The sequence below is a fragment of the Eumetopias jubatus genome, unplaced genomic scaffold (assembly GCF_037043125.1).
Source record: "Eumetopias jubatus isolate StellerSeaLion01/CBP00866 unplaced genomic scaffold, mEumJub1_p1.0 scaffold_7, whole genome shotgun sequence".
Taxonomy (NCBI): Eukaryota; Metazoa; Chordata; class Mammalia; order Carnivora; family Otariidae; genus Eumetopias; species Eumetopias jubatus.
Window position 1 is genome coordinate 38,582,085 of NW_028274813.1, and position 24,767 is coordinate 38,606,851.

Here is a 24,767-nt window from a genome sequence, read left to right on the forward strand (position 1 = left end):
GAAGAGCAGTGGCAGGAGCGGAAGGAGGTCCCCTGACTCAGACTAGTGTGTGCTTCTTCCACGCTACCATGTGAGGTTGGTTCACCTCTCTGGGTCTCAGCTTCATCTATCAACCAGGGATTCAGACCAAGTGCTTTTGAAAGATTTTCTATCTTGGCAATTCTCTGTGTTTTTAATCGTCACCAAGCTCTATGAAATGAAGGGTGATGACAAGTGATTATAATACAAAACCTAGCATGCAGGACCTCCTGGCAATTTTTAGGACCATGCAGGACACCATCTAATGGAGTCAACATTCAATATTAGGAACTCTTGAAGTCACCAAGCTCCCAGAATCTTAGGGGATCACAAAATCCTGGAAAAGGGCTTGAAGTCTATATTTTTAAAGAAAGCAATGCACTTTATCTTGAACTGGAATTGCACAACAAAATGAAGTCTTGTTCAGAGTCCTTAAAAATGTCTCCACTTACATAACTTCTAACACAGATTCCCCAAGCCCTCAGTTATCTGGCCTAGGACTATTTGTTCCTACTTAGTACTACTCAAAAGTTACTGCAGGCATCAGTTTCTGGGTAGATCACACTGTAAAACCATTGGCCTATTTCGCCACAAGTAAAACTAGTAGCCACATTTTAGATTTAGATGTTTATACAACCTGAAGTCGTTCCTTCCTAACCTCCTCACTGAATCCTCTTCCATGGTCACTCCGTGAACCCTGGTGGGCCCTAATCCTTTTATTCTTCAGCCTCTACCCTAGTCAGGTCTGTGCCCATGTTTTTATTAATGGGAAGTAGAAGAAAAATGGGGAATGGCCAGAGGTAGTCTAGCTCAGAACTCTGGCTAGGAGTTAAGAATATCTGGATTCTGATCCCAGGGTTTTAGGGCTTTTTTTCTATTTTTTTTTAAATTGTGGCATAATAATACAGAATATGACATTTACCTTCTTAATCATTTTTAAGTGTATAGCACAGTAGCATTAAGTACATTCACACTATTGTGCAAATCGCCACCATCCATCTCCAGAACCTTTTCCATCCTTCAAAACTGAAACTCCACACCCCTTAAACACTAATTCCCTACACCCCCACCCCTAGTCCCTGGCAAGCACCATTTTGCTTTTTGTCTCTATAAGTTTGACTTTCTAGGTCATTCTAGGTGCTTCATAAAAGTGGAATCATACATTTGTCCTTTGGGGTTTGGCTTTTTTCATTAGGCATGACTTCAAAGTTCATCCTTGTTGTAACATGCATCAAAATTTCCTTCCTTTTTAAGGCTAAATAATCATCCATTGTATGGATATACCACATTTTGTTTATCCATTCATCTGTCGAAGAACACCTGGATTGTTTCCACCTTTCAGATATTGTGAATAATGCTGCTGTGAAGATTGGTGTACAAATATCTGTTCAAGTCCCTGCTTTCAATTCTTCTGGTGATACATCCAGAAATGGAATTGCTAGACCGTGTGGTAATCTTATGTTTAATGTTTTGAGAAACTGCTTGCCATCTTGTTTTCCACAGTGGCTGCACCATTTTACATTCCCATGAAAACTGCACAAGAGTTCTAATTTGTTTGTTTAAACTAATGTGCTGAATGGCCTTTGGTGAGTCACAATTTCTCTGAGCCTCAGTTTCCTTATCTATAAAATGAGGGGATTGGAATGGACAGTCTTTAAGGTTTCTTCTAGCAATAGAAAACTATATTGGTCTAATTAAATCAAGTTGCAATTAAAGCCAAAAAGCAGTCCGAAAGGTTTATAAGCATGACTTGATAACTTAAACCTTCTTCCTAATACAATAATCATTTTTCAAAGGAAAGCACAAAGAGTCTAAAATCATTTCATAGATGCAGATGTCATTGATGATGGTAGTGGCCACCTCCTGAGCATCTCCTCTGCTGAACACTGTTCCAAGTATCCCCCACACACTATTTCATGCCCCATTTGTACAGATAAGGAAACTGAGACATGGCAAAATTACACTATGTGCCCAAGAAAACACAGCCAGTGAGTGAAAGAGCCGAGATTTGCCTGTGGACAGCTCTGCTGTGGGGACAGGTTCTTCACCACCAGACCCAGATGAAGCCTTTCTTCCTCAGTGTTTCTCCTCGAGTCCTGACTGTTCTTAACTGTTTTCTTTCTTTTCCTTGATCACACTTTCATTTAAATATCTCAGCCCTTAGCAAAGAATAGCTGAATTTCCTCCACTATGGCATTTAAGCTTTTTTATTTTTAGGCATAGAGGCTGAAATGTACAAAGCTGTCCCAGAAATCCTCTGGGTGAATGCTTTTTAGTAATTTCATCTGATAACTTTGCAAGTGTTTTTCAGAAAATCACTTTTAAGGGACGCTCCTTGAAGGAAGAAGAAATAGAATCCTTATGGTGTTCTGGATAATAATCTTATGACATGGATTTTATTACCTTGATTTTGTAAGCAAAGACACTGAGATTCAGAGAGGTGTGGTAGCTTACCCAGGTCACCGAGTCAAAACAGACTAGAGCTGGGAGGTAAGCCTGTCACCAAGTGAAGCCCATGCTCCTTCCTACGGGGAGACACCCCACCAAGAACATAGAATGCCACTTAGGAAAATCATTGCAAGGTCAACGACATATCACAATCTCAGGTGCTGTCTCTATTCAGTTGAGCAACTGGTGTCTGAAAGAAAAATAAAGGAAAGTGAAGAGGTTCATAGCTTCCCAGGAGCAAATCAGCAAGGAGAGGGAAAAACTCAGTCTCCAATGAAGATTAGATTCTCTTTGGGCACCAGAGGCTCTGTTTTCTCTTAGAACAGATTGTGGAGGGAGGATATTACTGGATAATAAATATTCTAGTTACCAAAAAAAAAATACATACATATATATATATATATATCTCAAAGATATAAAGTAATTGGACTTGTCTGGTTAAGAAGAAACCATCTTAATAGTTCCATATGGTTCTTAATCTTGCTTAGTACCAATTCTAGGTTTTATAGGTACTGGGTGAGGGGGAGTAAGATCTAGGTCCCAGATTTAGTTGGGAAAAACTCTCTCAAGAGGATTCTGAAATACTAGAATAAAGTTAAGGACTTCTAAAATTTTGAAGAAAAAAAATTAAGAGAAGCACATGTGAGTGATGTCCAACTCAAACGATAAGGTGACCTCAAGATTTCCACTGGATTCAGACAAAAGGTAGGAGACGTTTATCAGAGAAATGATGATCTTGATTGTTAACCCTACACAGAGAACACTAAAGTTTCTTGAGGCACAGACTGATTTTTATTTCCTACCCTTCACGGTACTAAGCATAATGACATTTATATACCAAGCCAACAATGCACATTTCTTTATAGTTCGAACTAGTATTTTCATTTGAATTATAAACTCTGAGGTCTTTCTTTTAAGCATTAAAAATGCTAAATAAGCTATAGCAATTGAATTAAATATGTGCGCCATGAAAACAATGAATAGAACGACGGTGGCAGTTGTTGGCCACAGGGGGTTAGCGTGCCTAAAGAGCCAGATTATGGACCACGGTACTGGAAAAGTAATAATGCAACATAAGCCCGATTCTGTAGCATGATTAGGTTGTGTTAAAGTAGCTTAGGTCATCAGAGTTGGCTGGGGCCAACCTAGGTGAGTACGGTTCCCTTCCAGAAGTTAAGACACTTCAGGGCACAAATCCACAGAGACAAGCCCTCCTCCGTCTTTTATTCATGAAGTCATAAAAGCCACAGTCTTTGTTTCCTCAGTCTAAAACTTCTACCAATGATACAAATCAGTTGTTCTTGTGAAAACATGCTAGGCAGGAGACATTTGGTAGAATCCAAAGTGACTTCACTTTTGTTTCTATAAGAGATTAGTGTTTCCTCAATATCAGGAGAATACTGGCACCTAACCTTGAGAATCAAGTTACCAATTACAATTCACTTTGGCAATATTTGCCTGAAGCATTTCTTTGATTATTTCACTTTTAGTGATAAGGAGAATTCTCAGGGACAATCATGCCTTCAGCCCCAGTACACGGTGACCGGCATATAAAGTGTTCTTGAAATGCCACTGATTATATCACTGAAGATTTCTAAAGAGAGAGAAGTCTCCCAACAAGATAGCCAGTATTTCCCAAATTTAGTTTTCTGTCTCCCCAAGCCACTGGAAAGGGTATGACTTAAGAAAAGTAATTCTTATGCCCCCTAGAAACTATCCAACAGAGAATTGATTGTCCTGATTTTTCCCTACTCGAAGAATTGACCTTTTATCCATCTTTATTCCCCTATGCACCTAGTAGGCAATAATACATGCTTTGTGAATTCAACTAATGTGGTTATAGGAATGACACAGATCACATGTGCTTTTTTATTTTCAACATAAAGGCATCAAATCCATGTTTCCTCCTCACTTCAAAATAAGGCTTCCAGCATGGTACCTTAAATGTACATGAAAAAGACTTTTCATGATACATTAACCTCACTGCACATGAATCCTGGGCCTGGCACCTCACTTATTATTCATTAGGATAATGTGGACCCAAAAGGGATCTGCAGAAGTTTGGAAAACCTCTCCTGGCCTTGCCCAGCACTAAGGGAAAGACCCCTTCATCCCAGAAACACAGTCAATACCCAAACAAAGCAAGAATGGCATTCACCTGACCCAACCCCCTGGCGTGTCCTGATTGTTTAAAGGGGGTGCATTACTTCACCTACGCTAGAGCCACAAGTGCTAGAAATACTTGATATTTGGCAAACAACATTATCAATGGCTCGCAGTTGGCCCAGAAAGAACTATTGCGTAACCAGAGGAAAACATTCTGGTTCTTTGATTCTGCAGGTTAAAACATACACTGCAGTTAGCACTGGGAGCTTACCAGTGCGAGGTATTGGAAGAACACAAAGAAGTACACAGCCAGCTGGTTTGCAGTAGGCCGGAAGCTGGCTGGGTAAGCCAAACTTACAGATTTCAGGATCCCTGTGGCATCTTCATGGAGCCATGTAGGGTAGACCACTTCATCATTCAGGATGGCCTCAAAGAGGTCATCTTCATTCTCTGCCTCGAAGGGTGCGTGACCACAGAGCATCTCATAGAGCAACACTCCCATCGCCCACCAATCTACTGCGGGTCCATAGAGCATTTCCTGGAGGATCTGTGCAGAGGGGGCAAGGTGAGAACATCTGAACAATGAATGTGTCCTGAATGACTAGGGAAAATGATGTATTAGGAAAGAGGTTTCATTTCATCTCTAGAGAGTGGTCTGTTTTCTCTGTGGTTCAACTCAGAGGACCTTTCATCCAGGTGATCAAACACTTATGGCCTGTTTTGGCCAAGGTAATGGCATGTGCAGATCCAAAACAGAAAGGGTTTGGGCACTGTGTCCCTGTCGAGGGAGGAGGAGATTGGGCTCACTCACTCGCATGGGAAAGACTGAGGCACTTTTCTCTACTTCTGCTAAACGGGGCTGGGACCAAAGCACTGAGTAGAGACAAAGAGGAAGATAAATAGCTGGGAGGACAGCACACTTTGTCCTCATTCAGGGCAAATGCCTAAAGCAATTACAAGGTTTACACACAAATTTTTTAACTCAAATTGTTATTTATAGGAACCAAGGACATTTTCGGGCATCATTCACCCAATGAGGCATCAGGGAGTGTGGAGGTGTCAGCTTTCAACACGCCCATAGAGCTCAGTGCACCAAAACAGCCTGTGACATTAATGCTCAGGATTGCCCAAGCTGCACTCACCTCTGGAGCAATATAGTCGGGTGTGCCACAGAATGTTGCCGTGGTGACTCCATTACAGATCCCCTCCTTGCACATCCCGAAGTCTGCCAGCTTACAGTGGCCCTCATGGTCCAACAGTACGTTGTCCAATTTGAGATCTCTGGAAGAAAGAGCGAGCAAAATGCGTAGGACAGCCAGGCCCCAAACCCTGATGGGCTGGCTTGTGGGGTGGCTGAGGAGACCACACCAAGCAAGCTTACTGCATACACCTCCAAGGCAACAAACTTCTTTGGGTTATCTTGGAAAAAGCTTTAGTCAACTCAAAATTTGCCTCATGGTTCCTAGATGATGGTCCCTTGTGAATAGGCTAACCATATACAACTACCGAGGCCCGATGGTACCCCGTCATCGGGGCGTCTCCACAGTCGCTGTAGGAATGACCTTCTGGAGCCTCACCGTTCCCCACCCCCCCCACCCCCCCCGTGGGCTGTGGCGGGGCACTCATGGCTCTGTGTGTCTAGCCCTGCTCTGGGAATCCAGTTCTGTTGGCCTGCCTGGCCTGAGGGAAAGACTGGTGTCTGTCCAGCCCAGGATCACGTTTCAGCTCAGAGGAGGCAGGTGATGCCAGCACGGGCGGGACTAGTTTCCAAGCTGTGCCCTGTGAGCTGATGAGTTGCTACAGCCTGACCACACAGGTCTCACAGACAGCGGTCACCAGAGACACCCAGGAATGAAAACAAAGTCCTGTCTTCTAGGAATTCCCGATAAGTGAGGTGAAAGCGGAGGAGTTTTCCTGGCACACATCAGTGGGAACGCAGAGCAGGCCTCCTCTCGGCTTATGTGCCTCTGGCGGCAGTCTCCCTGGGAGTAAGCAAAGGTGTGCTGGGTCTCTGAGCGCCCACTTCAGAAAAGCAAGCCTTTTCCACTCGAAACCAAGCCCAGCCTTGTTCCCCTTCTCCATACAAAATCCCACTTTCCAACAAGCAACCGTTTTCAGGGGGCTGTGATCTATGGAAACGGTTTCCTTCCGCCACAGCCCCCACACAATATAAGCAAGACGTATTTAGCCCACGTGAAGGAGGACTCACGAGGTGCCCGGTGGTGGGTGGGATGACTATGGTCATGTATTCGGGAGGGAGGCCACTGCCAGGAGCATGGTCTTTCTCAGCCATTCTTCCAGGAATGGTCGCAGATCCTCTGCCCTATTAGCGCCTGGTTGTCTGGCTCCTCTGGGACAGATGGCACACATCAGAGGTGTTCAGGGTTAGAGATTACAGTCTGCCGCCCCAGGAGAGAGCAAGACCATGGGGTATCTGCATAAGCTTGGGGGCGGCCTCTGTCAGCACCACGTTCTAGCCCAGCCAGCCAGGTCCGTGTGGACCTGCGCCCAGAGCCTGCTCTCTCATGTTGCCAAACAAGGTTACTGGGTCTCTGAATTCTCCTAAAGCTGTTGGCTTGCTATGGACTCGTAAAGGATTTTCTTTGGTAACAGAAAACAAGTGCTAACAGAAACCTACAACGGTCTTAAGAACTGACCTGTGATTGCTCAAGAGAGTTTGTGACTAACATCTCAAGTAAGAGGTTTAATTGGATATTACTCAGTTGCTGTCATGGGTAGCAGGAATTGTTCCAGGAGAGACAAGTGCTTGCGATCAGTTTTGTAAGCCACCCAGCACCATGCCCTCTGCACAGAGAAGTCCGGGGACACAGCCTCACTGCCCGGAAGACAGACTAAGCAGTATAGGGGGCTCGACTCATCCCTGTCATAGGATGCCCGAGGCCACACTTCAATCCTGGTGTTTCACACTCATTTTTGGCATTCCTCAGGACTGTATAAGGTCCAAGGGGAATGCCATTGTTGGTTTCATACCAGGTGCTAACAGACAAAACTCCCAAATTGGGACCCCAAGGGGGTTCAATTAAGAACATAATATAATCCCAGGCTATCAGTTCTGCCCTTGGTCCAAATGTCTCACACCTTCTGTCTAAGTTCTGACCCGATATCCCCAGATAGTCAACGTTGCCCCCAGAGTACCCAGTTCATGCCTCGATGATGGTACACCCTGCACTGTATTCCGAAAGGTTCTGTCTGTGTACCTGTCTTCCCCTTAGCTGGAGCTAAACCTTCCTCCTCCCTCTCTTCAGCGTGGGTCTGGCAGAAGGTGCTGCCCCAAGAGATAAACAGAAGCATTTCAGACAGACAACAGTGAGCTGTCCTAGCCAACTCAGAGCCTGTCTTATTTTGAGGGGAATAAAGGAAGCTTCATAAACCTCACTGGGATCCTTGTTCCAAAGTAATTACACTTACAAATAGTGATGTGCTTTTCCCCTTAGAGATGGATTCCAGAGGGAAAAGAAGAATCCTGAAATATAAGCTCAAATTCTTTGCTTTGGTGATGCTGGTGAAGGGAAACTACTTTTGGAAAGGCAGTTATGGACCCAATCATGATACTTTTCCTCGGCTTGCAGCCAGACGAAAGAGTGAAACATTGACAGGGTTCGTCAAATAGATCCAAAGGTTAAAGATTCATTCATGGCCACCATCAGCTTCCATTCTAAGGGTAATCATTATTTTTACTTAAAAAAAAAAAAAAAAGGCAAAAGTAAAAACGTCATCCTATGACTTCTGACTTTGAAATAGGCAGAGGTCAGTTTTTGGCTTTGCAGTAGTTCCCAGCCTCCAATGCCAACATGTAACTCAACAGCCAAACTTAACAAGGCTACACAATGAAGATTACAAGTTCATACAGGGCAGAGGCTCAGATTCCAAAATGCCAAATACACAATTACGGGCTCATCATTCATTAGCACATCGAGCCCCTGTATTTCATAGCTATAACTTTTGTCATACAAGCACACAGAAGGGTAGAAAGAGTTATTTTATACATTGTTGTTGCCAGGTAATCAGGGTTACTTAAAATGCCCACAGTGGTTTCATCGAGAAGCATCTCAAGTGGTCGAGGACAAAGGAAATTCAGAAATTCTATTTATTTTGTTTCCACAGTGAGCTATTCCAAGAGTCATAAAACAGAATGACATGAGTCTTTCTGCTTAGATCACTGGAATCAGTGACTCTTCCAAAAGAAATAAAGGAAGGTGAGTTGAGAGCTGGCTCCTTGAACAAGAATGACTCTAAGAGGCTATTCAGTAACAATTTTTAATGTATTTGAAAAAATTTTTTATCATGGAAAATTTCAAATCTATACAAACGTACAGAGAATATAACAACTCCCATGGTGATCACAGACCATAAGCGACTATCAATGCATGCCCCATTTTGTTTGTGTATACCTTCACTCCCTACCTGATCCATCCTTTTTCAGATTTTGAAGCAAATCCAATACATAAAATCATCTCATCTGTAAATATTTTAATATCTGAATCTAAGAGACAACAATTCTTCAAAAAAATATAACTTGGATATTGGTTATTATAAAGCATACAGTCAATATACTATTACAAGTATACCGCTTTTTGTCTGCTCGTCTGGGGATGTGTGTGCATAGCTAACACACACTGAATGTTCACCAGATGGGAAGTGCTTTAACCGTATTACTTTATCCTCATAACAACCCTCTGAACTAGGATCTATTGCAACATTACTTAGTTACCCAAGGGTAAATCCAGGATTCAGACTCAGTTCTGCTCACCTCCCCCCAAAGCATGGGCTCATAACCCACTATAGTAGGCAAACCCTCTTTTATATACTGGTATTGCACTGCTGGCTAATCCTCCTAGTAGATTATTTCCTGACACTTCCCCAATTGAAACAAGAACCATCTGAGAATCAATAAGTATCTCAAGACTGAATAATGACAAAGCGACATTTTTGTGCACATCACTATGAAATGCATAATCAAAATTTTACCCCCCCCAAAATTTTTTTGCTTTGGTTTTTAGTTTGTGCAAGAAGAGGGAATTCAGTGGATTTTACCCAACCTTTGTACGGGAATAGGGGCATGCACAGCAAATGTGTCTCTACTGGTCAAATATTCTGAAGATAATTCACTGCTGTCTTCTAAGGAGAAGAGGCTGATGGGTGGGTAAGGGTGAAGAGGTGGCTGAAAAGAATGAATTTAATATCATGATCACAATTTCACAACAAAACCATTTAGGGCTAGCTTGTATTTTGAATGTCTGGGTTTATATAAACTTGCAATTTTTTTTCAAGGCAAGACTGATTGTGTTAAATTGGTAAAAGAATGTTGAGGGGCGCCTGGGTGGCTCAGTCAGTTAAGCATCCGACTCTTAATTTCAGCTCAGGTCACGATCTCAGGGTTGTGAGCTCTCACCCCACGGGCATCGACCAGCTCCGACTGGCTCTGCTCTGGGCATGGAGCCTGCTTAAGATTCTCTCTCTCCCTCGTGCTCCCACACACACTCTCTTTAAAAAAAAAAAAATGGTGAGAAGTCACTGAAACGGCAACAGTCTAATATCTGATTTTATCAGCAACTAGATAGACGTGCCCTTCATGTATTACTTAACATAAGATATTCAGCCATTCACCCACCGCACAAATCTCAGAGGACCATCTCTGAGCCAAACAATACTCAAGGGGCCCAGAGTCCTGAAGGAGACAGGAGATAGCAGGAGCCTGATATGGCAGGGACCAGCCAAAATTCCAGTCTTTGGCCCAAGAAGAAAGAGAAACCATAGAAAGGTCATACACAGGAGATGGATGAACATTAACTTGTGATTCTACAATGAGCCTCCAGCAACAATGTGGACAAAAGGTTAGAGGGGGAGGAGAGAACTTGAGGAAAGTAGATGGGAAGCTACTGAAGTGTTCAGAAAACAAATGGTGGGGCAGTAAGGCAAAGGGAATTGGATGGTCTGAGAACGACTAGGCAGGAAAAGTAACGGGATACAGTAATGGAAAGATATAGACAGTAAAAGGGAAGAAGGCGTGAGGATGTTCTGGCTCACAGAATTTATCTTGGACATATTGAGCTATTTTTTAGACATCCAAGTGGAGACATTTAAAGGCAGCTGAATATACATGGCTAGAAGTCAGAGGAAAGGCTGGGTCGGAGCTGTAGGACTGAGAGTCATTAGCTGGGCATGGATGAGTTCACCTGGGGAGAGGGAGCAGAATGAGAAGGGTATTCTGAGGATAAGATCTCTGGTCTTTTTCACACCGGGACCACAAATACTGGTGATAAAGTAGAGCCCGAGTGGGTAGCACCATTGAGTGCCCAGGGGAGCAAGGACCCAACTCCTCTGCCTCCAAGTAGGTCATCCCTAGTCTTGTCAAGGCTTAATAGGGTTAGAAAACATTAACCTTTTACATTCAAAATCATCTAATGGACTCTTTCTGGGTTTAACCCTCAACCCCTGCTACGTGATGTGATGCCTTTGTAAGCGTAAACTGCAGTATTCTGTTTTACAAAAATGTTCGTTGCCGCATCTTATGTAATAGCAAAAATTTGGAAATAAGCCAAATTATTTATTAATACGGGAATGGCTAAACAGATTATGGTATATACATGACAGAATTTTATGGAAGCTGCTAAAACTTTATAAAGGACTAAAAATGTAGGGACATTTTTATGACAGAAAATTTATCTTTTGAAAATTATTTCTTTTGTGATTATAGGAGTAATATTTTCACTACATAAAATTCAGTCATTCCTGAAAAAATCATGGGGAAAATGATGACAGTCTCACAGTCTTCAAATCTTTTTTTCTTAATGCTACACTAATATATATTATGAAATAACTTGCTTTTCTTACCTAACAAATATTTTGGACATAGTTCTATATCCTATAGATCTTCCTCCTTCTCTGTAATGGTTATCTAAGATTCCATTAGAAAGGTGTATCATAATTTAACTAGTCCCCTCTCCATGAACATTTAGATGGCTTTTAATTTTTTACAACCTCAAACCAGAGAGTAATGAACATTATTTGCACACTTGTAGGAAGGTTTACTTTGGATAGATTTTTTAGAAGTAGAAATGCTGTGTCAAAGAATATAAATGTTTATAATTTAAACAGATGTTGAGCAATTGCTGAAAAAGTTGCACCAATTTATACTCCCACCAATAGTGCACAAGAGCATCCATGTGGCTTCCTAATTCAAGTTAGATATCACCATCCTTATGTCCTTGCCAATTTGCTAGGGAAAATGATCTCATTGTTTTAACTTCATTTCTTGATTATTAGTGAGATTAAGCTTTTAAAAAGTATATGTTTAATGACCATTTGTATTTTCACATGTTTTAGCCATTTTAAAATTTGAGTTATCTTTCTGATTATTTTTTAGAAGCTCATTACATATTATGGATAGTAGTGGTTTATTATATAGATTGCAAATATTATTGCCCAATATTTTTATACAGTCAAATCTTCCAATTTGTCCTTTATGGCTGCTGGATTTCATGACTTATTTACAGGCTGATACAATTGTAAGTGGAAAAGCAGGATACAAAATTATATTTTCAATATTCTCTTAATTATGGTTGTTAGGAAGGTAGAGGGAAGGAAGCAAATCAGGAAGGAATGAGAGATGGAAAGCTAAGAGGGAAGGGTAAAAGTCTATTTCTGGGTGATATGTTTATAAATAGTTTTTCTTTGCTTTGTGTTTTCTAAATTTCTTATGGGAATTACATATTATTTGATAACCTGGAAGAAGTCATTAGAATATATGTTTACATGTTTTGGCTTTAATCTTTTTCTTTGGTTTCTGTACCATTTATGGCCGTAATTCCCAAGGAAGATGTATAGGGAATATAATCCACTGGTAGAGATGGAAAGGATTTCTTTTGGAATGCAGGCTGCAAGGACATGTTGAAAAAACAAACAACTTACTTGCACAGAACCTGAACATTTGTGGGCTCAGAATTCCGAACCTGTTGCCACAAGCTCATTATTCACTCCTGAAGTTACCTTAAGTATCTACCAAATACATAATTGTTGTGGATGGCACTGATTTTTCAACTGCCCCATGATGTGTCCCTGTATTCTTAACCAACTTATGCATGAAAATGAGGCCCCTGCTAAAAAAAAGGGGGGGGGGGCGCCTGGGTGGCTCAGTTGGTTAAGCGTCTGCCTTTGGCTCAGGTCATGATCCCAGGGTCCTGGGATCGAGCCCCGCGTCGGGCTCCCTGCTCCGCGGGAAGCCTGCTTCTCCCTCTCCCACTCCCCCTGCTTATATTCCCTCTCTCGCTGTGTCTCTCTCTGTCAAATAAATAAAATCTTTTAAAAACTTTTTTTAAAAAAAGCAACATTCCTAATTATTAAATGAAGTCCCCATGCCATTTCTCTTCCCGAAGTGACATTTTATCTGGTTTTGTGGGGCTGATCTATTGGAACAAATTAGGAATATGTGAAACATGAACGCTCATTCTGAGGCTGAACGTAAAATAACCCATTTTCTAATGAATCAAGTCCATAAGACAACTTCCAACCCTGAGAGTATTACCAACTCTCCTCTGAGGCTCCCCCTATCCTTTTCTACTTCTCCCAACAGCTGCTTAAGTTGGGAAATGATCAAAAAAATGACCCTGTACAAGTCTGGCTATTACAATCCCTTTAAAACAGGGCCAGGGACTGACAAACAAATCCCCCCAGGCCGGGTTTGGTTTCCATCCAGGTCTGGTGTTGGATGCACTCAATATGCAGGCAGCGTGTTTCCACCTTTACCACTGTGCATATACAGGACCAATTTAACCTGAGCAAAGGGACCGACAGATTTCCCCTTGCCTTGTCTTATGGTTGGAAAAAAAAAAAATGTACAAAGAAAACACTCATTGCCTCTCTGGACAAATGTAGGAGGCAATGAGTTTGATGAACGTCCACAGTGTGCAGCTCATACGTCTCTTTAGGGACCATCAAGTAAGTGAGCCATCAAGCTGACAGTTGAGCCTTCTCCCTAAAGTTTTTCATTCCAAACCCCCGCCACCACTCCCAGGAGGGTTGAAATTCCCTAGCTGAAATGGCACAAATTTATTTAGTAGCTCCCTACAGTACTTTTATTTTATAGTTGCCAAGAAAACCTCTCTCACGGACTCTCCTTGCCAAAATGCTTCCTCCATGATACCTGGCTGCATTCAGCGTGCAGACGCCCTCTGCGAGGAAAAGCAGGCAGGTGGGATGGAGGGCTTCAGACAAAGACACCAAGGAGATGACAGACCCTGGGTGGTGAGGGGTCTCCTGACCATTGGGCCTCAGTCTGACAACACAGAAAGGATGCTGGAGCAAAGGGTACACTTCTACTTGATAGTCTAGGGGGGATAAGGTGGTCAACATGTTGAATTCTGCTTAACTCCTCAGGCTTCCCCAGTGCAGAGAGCTGGGTGCAGCTGACCCATGCAAAACCACTTTGCTTTCTGGCCACAGAGATCCAACAAAGAAATGGATCAGAGAGTCATAGGATTCTGAGAGCCTGCAAGCTAGGGATGGGATAAGTGTGGAGGAGCTCCCTGCTGGCTGCTTGCAGGGCATCTTCAGGAAGATAAAGGAAGGAATGATTTCCAATGAGGAGGAATCAGAACATGGGTCCTTCTTAACCCACGTGATCTTAATGGTAATTGGGGCAGCTGTGGAGTGGGGATGAGCAGGGAAGATGGAACCTGCTAGGTTTATGGTACACACACGGCACCAATACCAACAGAGAGGCCACAGAATGAAACTCTGTTCGACCTTAGAGGTCACACAGCACTAGGTAAATAAATGTCAGCCATTGTTGTTACCATTATTACTGTTAGTAAGTGGATAAGTGTGTGGCTGTTATCCTCAGAAAAGATTAGCCAGACAACTGAGGTATCAATGCAAATACACAGACTAACAAGTGAAGGGACAATGAGACTTAGCCTGTCTAGCTGTGGCTGGTGCCCTCTAAGGAAACCCAGGGCTCTTCTGACTTGGGGGTACTAGACTGTCAGCAGTGAGGCTGGTGCCCTGAAGGCATTCTGTTGAGAAGAAATAGTAGCATCTGAGAGGTGACATGGACACTGCGGGGGGGAGGTAGGGTGATGAGGAACGCTTTACAACAGGAAGGAGTGCAGTTTATAGCACCAACCTCAGGAAGGGATATTCAGGCTGTTTTTGACAACTGGCCAAACACGAAACTCTGCCAACGTTAGTAATGCCTTGTGTAATATCAGAGGGGAGGGGAGACAGACTTCTGACTTGAACCAGAACTTACGGCCACATCAGCAGGTCTCATTTGATTACCTGCTCGCTCCATCAGAGATTAAACCTGAGCTATTTAAACGGAAGTCTGAAAAACCCAAGAGAATACCTAGGGTTTCAGAACCACTCCCCGGTCCTTGGAATTAAATAAGACCCTCATATTTTATTTTTAATTTATGTTGTTGTTGTTATTATTTATTACCTTTTTTTTTTTTTTTAAGAACCTCACATTTTAGTTCTGGGTTATAGTTGGTATTGCTGTGTTCTCTAATCGTGTTTTGCATAAAGCCTTGTTTTCTCCAATGTGATCACAACCTCCAAGGGTAGGACTGGAATATTTCTGAGGTCACTTCCAGAGCACCGATCACAGGCTGGACATATGACAGCAACACACATCTGAGTCCCTTTCCAGGGATTTACTGATCTCCTCCTAATGCTGGGCATATCACAGTAAAATGTGCAGAAGACACTGAATTTACCCCTAAGAAACTCCCTTTGGAAGAACTCACTGCTACTTCCTGAGCACCTACCCCTTCTATCCCTAGCATTTAGTCTTACAACCAGGTTTCCCAAAACATCCATTCTGTTGAGTAATCCATTTGAGTAAATGTGGAGACATCATCCAAAGATTATTTCCAATTTCATGTAGTAGTATTCTTAATAAAAGTAATCTCTTAGATGCATGAGTAAAAGTCATTATAATGTCCTAACATCTTAAAAGTAAACAATTCACGAATTAGGGAAAATTCTTTTTTAGCCTGTGTGTCTTTTTTTTTTAACTTTTTTTTTAAAGATTTTATTTATTTGAGAGAGAGAGAGCACATGAGAGGGGGGAGGGTCAGAGGGAGAAGCAGACTCCCAGCTCAGCAGGGAGCCCGATGCGGGACTCGATCCCGGGACTCCAGGATCATGACCTGAGCCGAAGACAGTCGCTTAACCAACTGAGCCACCCAGGCGCCCTAGCCTGTGTGTCTTAATTAGCTTAGAAAATTATCAACAAACCTCTAAGCAAAAGTTGCTGATGAAGAGACCTTTTGAGAGACTAACATTGTTGTTGCCTAAATGCTGGACTAATCTTGACCCAATAAATAATGGTTACTTCAGTTTGGTCAATTTTTCAGCACCTTAGTTGCTCTGTTAAAACATTAAGGTTGTAAGGTGCTAGACTTTAGTCACTAACCCTGGATTTCACTCCATGAGTGACCTGTGTGGCAACATTTTATGTCCATATGTATATTACAGAGACATTTAAAGATCTTTTGCAAGTATAAGGTTTCATATACCAATAACAGTGGGGTATATTTTCCATTTCCTAAAGAACTGGAGTCCATGCTGATGATCTTATCTGGTAATAAATCCGAGTGACCAATTCTGGGGACACAGCAAATTCAGACTAGTAGCCAAGCATGGAGTCCTCACACACATGGCTAGATCGAGACCAAGGGCAAATTCACAACTGTGCTCTTACAGAGCAACATAGCTCCCATCTGTCTCCCTCATTCTGCTTCCTTCCCAAACCCCCACATGACCTTGGAGAGGTTATTCAACCCACCTCTGTCTGATTCCAAAAGGCAGTATACACTATACTAGTCTGAATTTGCCAGGCTGCCTGGGTTGGAGTCTTGGCCCTGCTATTTACTAGTTGTATGTTCTTGGACAAGGTACTTAACCATTCTATACTTGTTTCCTCACCATGAAATGCAGATAATGGTTCCTGCATCATGAGAACGGAGTTATTGAATGTGAATTATTTAGAACAGTGCCTGGATGCATTAAGTACTAGAGAGACCTTAACTATTATTTCCTCATCAGCAAAAAAGATAACATGTACATGGCCCATTCCTTAAGATTTTTATAAGAATCAAAACTGAGAGAGAGTATACACAAACTCTGAAAATACTAAATAACATTGGCAGCTTTTGAGTTTGGGGCAGGTAGGTCTATTATATTATAAAGTGAGACATCTGGCTTATAAACCACTCTGTGGGTAATAGAGCAAGGGGCCAGAGTAGGATGTTCATATAGTGCCGGGGCCCGGCACTACCAGGGAGCAAAATGTCTCAAATACTGGTTAAGCTCCATCAGCCACCATACCTTTGTCTACTTTACCCATCTTTGCTAGGACCAAATGCTGAAGCATTAAGATGGAGGAATTAAGCATTCATCTATTGATGGACACCTGGGTTGCTTCCATATCTTGGAAATTATAAATAATGCTGCAATAGACATAGGGGTGCATATATTTTTTTGAATTAGTGTTTTACTTTTCTTTGGGTAAATACCCAATAGTGAAATTACTGGATGATATGGGAATTTTTTGAGGAATTTAAGAAAACAAACAAAGGGAAAAAGAGACAAACAAAAAAAGATTCTTAATCACAGAGAACAAACTAGTGGTTGCCCGAGAGGAGGTGGGTGGGAGGGATGGGTGAAGTTGATAAAGGGGATTAGGAGTACACTTATCTTGATAAGCACTGAGAAATGCATAGAATTATTGAATTATTATATTGCACACTGAAATATAATACTGTATGTTGACTATACTCAAATTAAAAATAAAAAAGACACAGGAATGAAGATCTCTGTTCACTATCAGCAGCCCTGCTCAGTGTAATGAGAAAAGGTTGGTTCAAGTTGAGGTTCATCCAGTTTCATCCCTGTCAAATGCACAAATGACCCATTCTTCTAAGCGGAACAAACTGACAGAGGAACTGTAATTCTCCAGAAATAAAACACAGAATTCCCAATATGTGACATGGTATCTGTTCCTCTTAACGCAGTCAAATAAAACCCAACCGGTGCAGCCAGTCCTTGCTTTCCACCCATTCCCTGCCTAATTATTTAGGACATAAACCCAATAGTGGATACTGGCCTCATTCGTTCAGTGATGTGATAAAACCCAGATCCTGCAAGGCCACTTTTGGGAGAAGTTATTTCCAATTTTTCACTGTTACAAACAATGCTGTGATAGACAAAGGTCTCTTTTCGACATGTCCAAACCTACTAATATTTTTTATCATGTGTTTGCACAAATCAACAGTCAACTCCAGGTATCATGCTCACATTTAAGAATCTCCGTCAAGGCCACTGCACTGGTATTTGCCTTCCTTTGCCACAGGAAGCCAACAAAGGGTATGCGGATTCAAAGGAGTGGGCAGGCAGAGAGTGAAAATTCCAAAATCCTGCTTCAGGTTACTATTATTTTATGGTTCTTATTTTCCCTACTAAAATGTGGTCTCCATGAGGACAGATGCCTCATTGTTTTCATTTTTCTATCTTTGTATTTTGAGTTCCCTTCAGTGCTTAACACAGTGCTTTGCACATAGTAGGTCCCTAATGAATGGCTGTTCCTCCCATCAGCAAGCCCCCTCTCTGCCCTCTGGTATTGGTTTGGTCCTGAGACCCCAGTGAGGCTGGATTAAAGAGGATGTGGGAGGCTACTAGGAAACTGGGTGGATTTTGGTTTGTGCTGGGCGCCGGGCACCCATCCAGGACTCCCAAAGCCAACATGAAGCTGGAGTCCTGTCTTGGGGATGACCTAGGACGACCAGGTCAGCACCCCAGGAAACTGTGTGGCTCCGAACACACTTTCAAATCCACCCTACTCCAGACATTAATCCTTCCAGACCAGTCACGAGATACCAAGAGATACCAGAAAGGAAAACTGGCCCTGCTTGGTGACTGCCTGTTCATGTTTGGCCTAAAGGTGAGAGCAACCTTTGTTCCTATAAAAGAAGGATATTAAAAATTCTGTCAACTGCCTAAACAGGATTTACATGAATTTACCTGGATACTACAGGACACAGTGAACCTTGGAGGAGCTTCGGTCATGAAGGCAGGGACCGGGAGCAGAGAGCACAGGAGATCAGGTAGGCTGCCTGAGTGCAGCTGGGCAGTGCAGTGGAGGGGTGTGAAGTGTCCGTGAGCAAGCCGGTGTGTCAGTGTACCTGGAACCTTCTGAAGGACACACATCCTTCCCTCTCTTCAGAGGTAGCATAGGGACTCAGGGTGGACACACCGGAATGCTGGTATTACCTGGTACCCTTTCTGGTCAGTTGGTCAAGGGGCAAGAAAACCTGTCCTGAGCCAAAAAGCAGAAATTCTAGACTCAGCTCTGTCACCTCAGTTTCTTCATCTATAAATGATGGGATGGTACTGGATGACATCTCTTCCCCGCTTCTCCATCCAATCACTGAGCACTGACAAGTACTCTTCCTGATTGTATTTAGAACCAGACACCCTCTCCCCCACCACACATTCATGTCCCACCTGGATCACGGTCTCTCCTAACTCAGAGGTGGTGGTCTCACCACCTCTACTCTCCCCCCTTCTTTGTGCTGGGCCCGCTGTTTTCCTGAAATTCAGTTCTTTAAGAGGCCCTGCCTAACTTTGGCACACACAACGCTCCACGGTGGGGCCTCTGCCTGGCCCTGCAGCCCTATTCCCTCCCCCAGGGCTCTCCCTCTGCTCAGATGCCCCTGCTGTCTCGTGGACCTCTCCGCCCTTCGGGCGTGCCCCGCTGTGCCCTTGGAACCACTACCGGCCTGCAATGAAGTAGAAAATGAATGAATGAATGAAGATGAATAAATGAAGTAAGTAGCAATGAAGTAAGAAGAAAAATTAAGAGTAAGCGCTTAGAAACTTTTATAACTATTGGACAGTACTTTTATGTTTGTTGAATCTACTTTATGTCTTTTTAAAATGTTATTTTTCTAGTGATTTACTTTTATTACATTTTATAAAAATACCAGTCCTAAATGGATCGAAAAAGGAAAAAAAAAAACCCACCAGTTTACCACCACAGACACTGTGAGGTGCCCTGGCCTGCACATTTCTTCCTTCCTCTCTCCCGGGCAGATGACTTCATTCTCGCTGAAGCCTCGCTGTCTCGGGAGGGTTCTGTATCCCTTCCTAGGATGAGCGTGGTGTCTCCCCCTCTATGCTCCAGTGGTACGTGGTGCCTATGTCTAATTACAGCATTGACTGCACTGACTGTAATTGTTGGCTTCCCTGCAAGTCCTCCCCATTCTTATTTCTGCTAACCTCAGAACAAGGTGCCTGGCCCAGGGCTGAGTGGGCAGTTGAGTGTTGACTAAACTGAACAAGCCCCAAGTTTCTTACCCTAAACTCTGGTTGCATTCCCTTTAACCAAACACTCCTTGTGTGTAAAATCCTTCTGGCCTGTGTATCTCCCTCCCGTGCCTAGCTGGTGTCCTGTACAGAAAGGGAGCTGAGGAAATGTGGAAGAAATGACAAGAGCTGCTTTCTCCATCTGCTGTGAATTTCTGATGCCACCCGTCCAGAGGCACTGTTCCCTCTTGAGCAAAGCTCAGGCTGGTCCTCGAGTTAACAGAAGGAAGCTGGGCTTGTAGCTACAACAACCGGTGACTAATGTGTGTGCCTGGTGATTAAGCATCCTTACAACAGCACGGTATTATAACCAGACAAGACAAATCACCCCTGTACACCTTGCATAAAATTAAAAGGTCAGTCCAGGAAGAGAAGGAATAATGAGATTCCTGAAGCCCTTCATCAAGTTGAAAAGCTCATTTGATTTTTTTTTTCTTCAGTTCAATGGAAAACTCCAAAACCAGAAGGGAAGGAATATTACATAGAAACTACTAAAAAGCTCAATTTAAGCCTAAACCAAAGAACATGATTTCCATCATATGGAACTAATTTCTTTTTGAAAGTTGACAAACCAAAAATTTCACTGGAAACCAGCCAGTTGCCTGCATTTTTCAGAGAAGGCAGTCTGGGAACACATTTCCTGAACCTCAGCTTCTTGGGTTCTACTCCTGGATTTTCCCCGATGCCACAGAAAATGTCCTTCCTCTCCTCTCTGTTGCACAGCCCTTTTTTATTTTTATTTTTTTTAAAGATTTTATTTATTTACTTGAGAGATAGAATGAGAGAGAGAGAGAGAGCATGAGAGGGGGGAGGGTCAGAGGGAGAAGCAGACTTCCCGCTGAGCAGGGAGCCCGATGCGGGACCCGATCCCGGGACTCCAGGATCACGACCTGAGCCGAAGGCAGTCCCTTAAGCAACTGAGCCACCCAGGCGCCCTGCACAGCCCTTTTTTAAAAAGGGGTAAAATGATAACCTGCCCATTTATAGGATGTAGTATATGAAATCATCCCAAGAGCTTCCTGAGGACCTTTGATGCATGGAGCCAGTCCCTAGGCTCACTTATGGTTAGTAAAAAAACAAAAAACAAAACAAAAACAAGCAAGCCACAGAGCCAGGACAAGTGACCTTTTTCCCATTGGAAAAGGGACGCTAATCCTCATTCCAATTAAGAAGCAGAGAATCAGCTGATAAAGAAAATTATTAAAATTTAAGATCTAAAAAAGGGAATTATCTTGAAAACAGAACATTTCCACTGCCTGATCTAGGTGATGCACAAGCCATCAAGTTCCACCCACTCAGATAGGTCCCAGTGTCATTCTGAGTTTTTATGACCATTCCAACGTTTTCTCTGCCTATAGAGCCTGAATCCCATTGACAGAGATGTGACCTTGGAGTCTTTGATCTAGGTTACTGGACATATTCCTGGCCAGAAAGGTGGTGCTATCTCTCCTCCTATAACTTTCCACTGATATAAATGAGGTCAAAAGTGCCAGGAGGCAGCAATGACAGGTCTGTGTAGGCAGAGAATCATAGGCCGAGGCACGCTTTCCTCTTCTGTAAGAAGTATTTATACCATCCTGTTGGCACACATGGGGAAGGCTGTAAGCTTCACAGCTTGTGCCACAAGGAAGTTGAGACAGCCTCTGAGCCATTGTTCTGGGGTTGCTTTTTCTTTCTTGGGTGGCTCAGGAGGCAAAAAGCTTCCTCTCCCCTGCCAGGCCCTCAGAGGGTGGGACTCAGGGCCATCTGAGAGGTTCTGCCTGTTCTGGGCTGGGAGTTGCCTCAGAGCTCCTGACTCCTGGCTGGCTGGAGCCAGAGGTAACAGGGGTGAGTGACCGGAGTTAGTGCCCTTTCCCAGGGACAGCGAACATGGCCTGCTCTCCTAGGAGCCCACAGAGCAGGCTCTGGAGTGGGCATTCTGGAGGCTTCTATTTGTCCTCGATGATGCTCACCCTCTCGCGCTGGCTCTCAGGAACAGCCCCAGGTCTGATCATTCTCTGTCCTAACAAATGGAGACGGTTAACTATCCCACCTGCTGGGTCAAGGAAAACCCCGTGGCTATCTGAAAAGGGAAAACTGACAGATAGTATTAGTAGAGGCTCTACCCCAGTCATTAAGCCAAATTCAGATGAGAGTTTACTGCGTGGTGGCTGTGTTTTCAGGTAAATTCCAAGGCAACTAAACACAATCCTACTTAAGTCTCTAACCTCTCCTAAGTGTCTCCTCCTCCTCCACTCTCCCTTAAAGGGTAGGCTGTTCCCGAAGGTTCTGTGCTTGGCCCTTGCTTAGCTTTCTGTCCAGAACTACTGCTAGACTAAATGGTGCCTTCGCCCAAATTAGAAAAAGGCTCCCCTTTCTCAAGACATGTTACCACCAGCTCCTAGAAAATTCCTACTTATGACACAAATCTTCAAGGACTCTGATGGGGTGGCTCTCTGAGAGTTGTTGAGTGCACAATGTGCCCAGCTGTGCAGTTGCTCTGTGCAATTGAATCCCATGGCTTCAAATATTACCCTAGACAGATGGCTCCCCAATTTAGATCTCTTCCGTGATACCCCTCTCCAGAGATCCAGACCTGCATGATAAATTAGAAAGTAACTGATTTGGGGGCATAGCTCCTAGGGATCAAACCTTCAAACAACAAAGGATGAAACCTGGATTTTACCCAAATGCTGTCTTTACTCAGTTAAAAGTTTTAGAGTTCTCAGCTGGGAATCTGGAAATCATCCTTAATGTCTACTCCTTGGACCCCATACCCAATTCCTCAGCGTCCGCCCCGCTCTTCCTCTGCTGTATCACTCCCTTCCTCCTCTCCCTCCTGCTTCAAGTCATGCCTCTTTCTCTCTCTCTCTCCTTCTTTCTTTCTAAGTTTATTAATTTTTAGTAATCTCTACGCCCAACATGGGCCCCAAACTCATGTTCCTGAGATCAAGAGTTGCACGTTCTTCTGTCTGAGCATTCTTGCCTGACTTATTCCAAAGCCTCCTACCTGAGCTCCTGGCTTCCAGGCTTGCCCCTCCGTACCCTGTTTAACACACATTTATTTCCTGTGAATCTCTTTCTCAAAAACCTCTGACGGCTTCTGCTGACAAGCAGATAAAGCCCACACTTCCTAACTTGGCCTTCAAAGCCTTCCGTATTCTCACCCCAACCTACTGCCACCTCCCCCTATTCTGCTCTTCCAGTCACTCTGAGTTCTCATGATTCCTTAGCACAGGACACTCGCTCTCTCCAGGCCTTCATTCCTATTGCTCCATCTGCCTGGCCTGTATTTCCATAGTTGGCTGTTAATGAAAACCTATGGCTCAAATACCACTTCTTCTCTAAAGCCTTCACTGACCCTCTCCATCAGAGTTAATAACTTCCTTTTCCGTGCTCTCATTGCATTACATTTTACTTTGAGCATTTATGGTACTATGTCTTAAACTATCAATTTGTATATGCATTTGGAGCCCCCAGTAGACTAAATGCTTGAGGGCAAGGATCCCGTTTTACTTATCTTTTGGTCTTCAGAGCCAAACCCACTACAAAGCAGATGTGCAGGACATATCAATGAGTGACTCAATGGTGAAGTCCTCAGGGCCCAGGGACCACGTAATGATGGTCTACTCTGAGCCTATATGTTTGTTTCAAAGCACCAGCCAAACAAGGACAAATGAGTATAACTACAGCATGTCAGGTGGAGGTGAAGGGCACTCTCCAAACTGAAAAGTCCATTTAAAATAAACACACATTTATGCTATAACTCACAATCTGCATCAAACATAATTCCTAGAAAGCACGAGCTCTGGCAGGGGACTGAAGCTCGGCATCCGGGAGTAGGGTTGGCAGGATGTAGGGTCTGTTCTGGAGTCCCCTTCTGCCTCTGCCTGGCTCTCCGGATCCTGGACTGGCCCAGCCCCACCACCCAGGCTAAGAATGCCTTACAAGAATCTGAACATTCCTCAGAATAGTGCTCACCTTGAGAAGGTGAGAACCTGGATGGAAACTAAGTGACAACAGGATGCTTACAAATCTAGTTAGTAGCCCTGTCTTGAGAAAATAACAAAAAATGTGAGTGTAAGTTCTGACGGAGAGCAATAATGTCCTCAGGCTCCACTCTTCAAGATATATTTAGAGAGGAGAAATCCAGCAGAGAAAGACCATTGATAATACAGGGCCCCATTTGCAAGATAAACTCAACCACCTTACCCCCATTTTTTATCTTTACCCCATATAATACTGAGAGATATTCAAACCCACTCTTATCTGAGACCAGATTCCCCAGTTTCTGGCAAAGAAATTACCAACAGCACAAATTTACCAAGAGGGAAACTGAGGAAGGGTAGGCAGACTTTGCTTTTCTGACACAGTGGAAAATGTGGGTGTCTCACATACCACTGTTCTTTATATACTCTCCTGAAGAAGCCTGACTAGCACATAAGAAAGGAAGAACTTGAAAATCCAGCTGATCATACATTTTTTCCAACCATCTGGGCTTCTCTTTCCCTTTCATTGTCACTAGGATGGCCTTAATCATATCTTTAAACAAGCTAATCTCTATCACTGTGCCCACAGTGGAAAACATTCCTCTTTTGCTATGTAGAGAAGAACAAAACTACAACCTCTGCATTGCCTTGGTTTTAAGATCTATACCTGCTCCCTTCCCTCTAACACCTCTGGAACAGGTAAGTTCCTTAAAACTAATGACCAAAAAAAACCCCAAACCAAAACAAACAAACAAATGAAAAAAACTTGCCAACTGCCAGTACTCTTGTTTTCATCAAATCAAAAATTATCAGTATTTTGTGATCTGTAGTTTCTTGGAA

The 24,767-nt window shown here is 43.2% G+C and overlaps 1 protein-coding gene across 1 annotated transcript in view; it reads right to left on the bottom strand.

Annotated features, from left to right (window-relative positions):
* The window catches only part of PRKCH (protein kinase C eta), a 222,736-nt gene that overhangs the window by 23,349 nt on the left and 174,620 nt on the right, over positions 1-24,767 (bottom strand). The window contains exons 11-12 of the mRNA XM_028114322.2: positions 5,715-5,853; positions 4,931-5,119 (exon numbers count right to left, since the gene is read on the bottom strand). Coding sequence (XP_027970123.1) covers positions 4,931-5,119; positions 5,715-5,853 — 328 coding nt within the window. The remainder of the gene's footprint in view (positions 1-4,930; positions 5,120-5,714; positions 5,854-24,767) is intronic.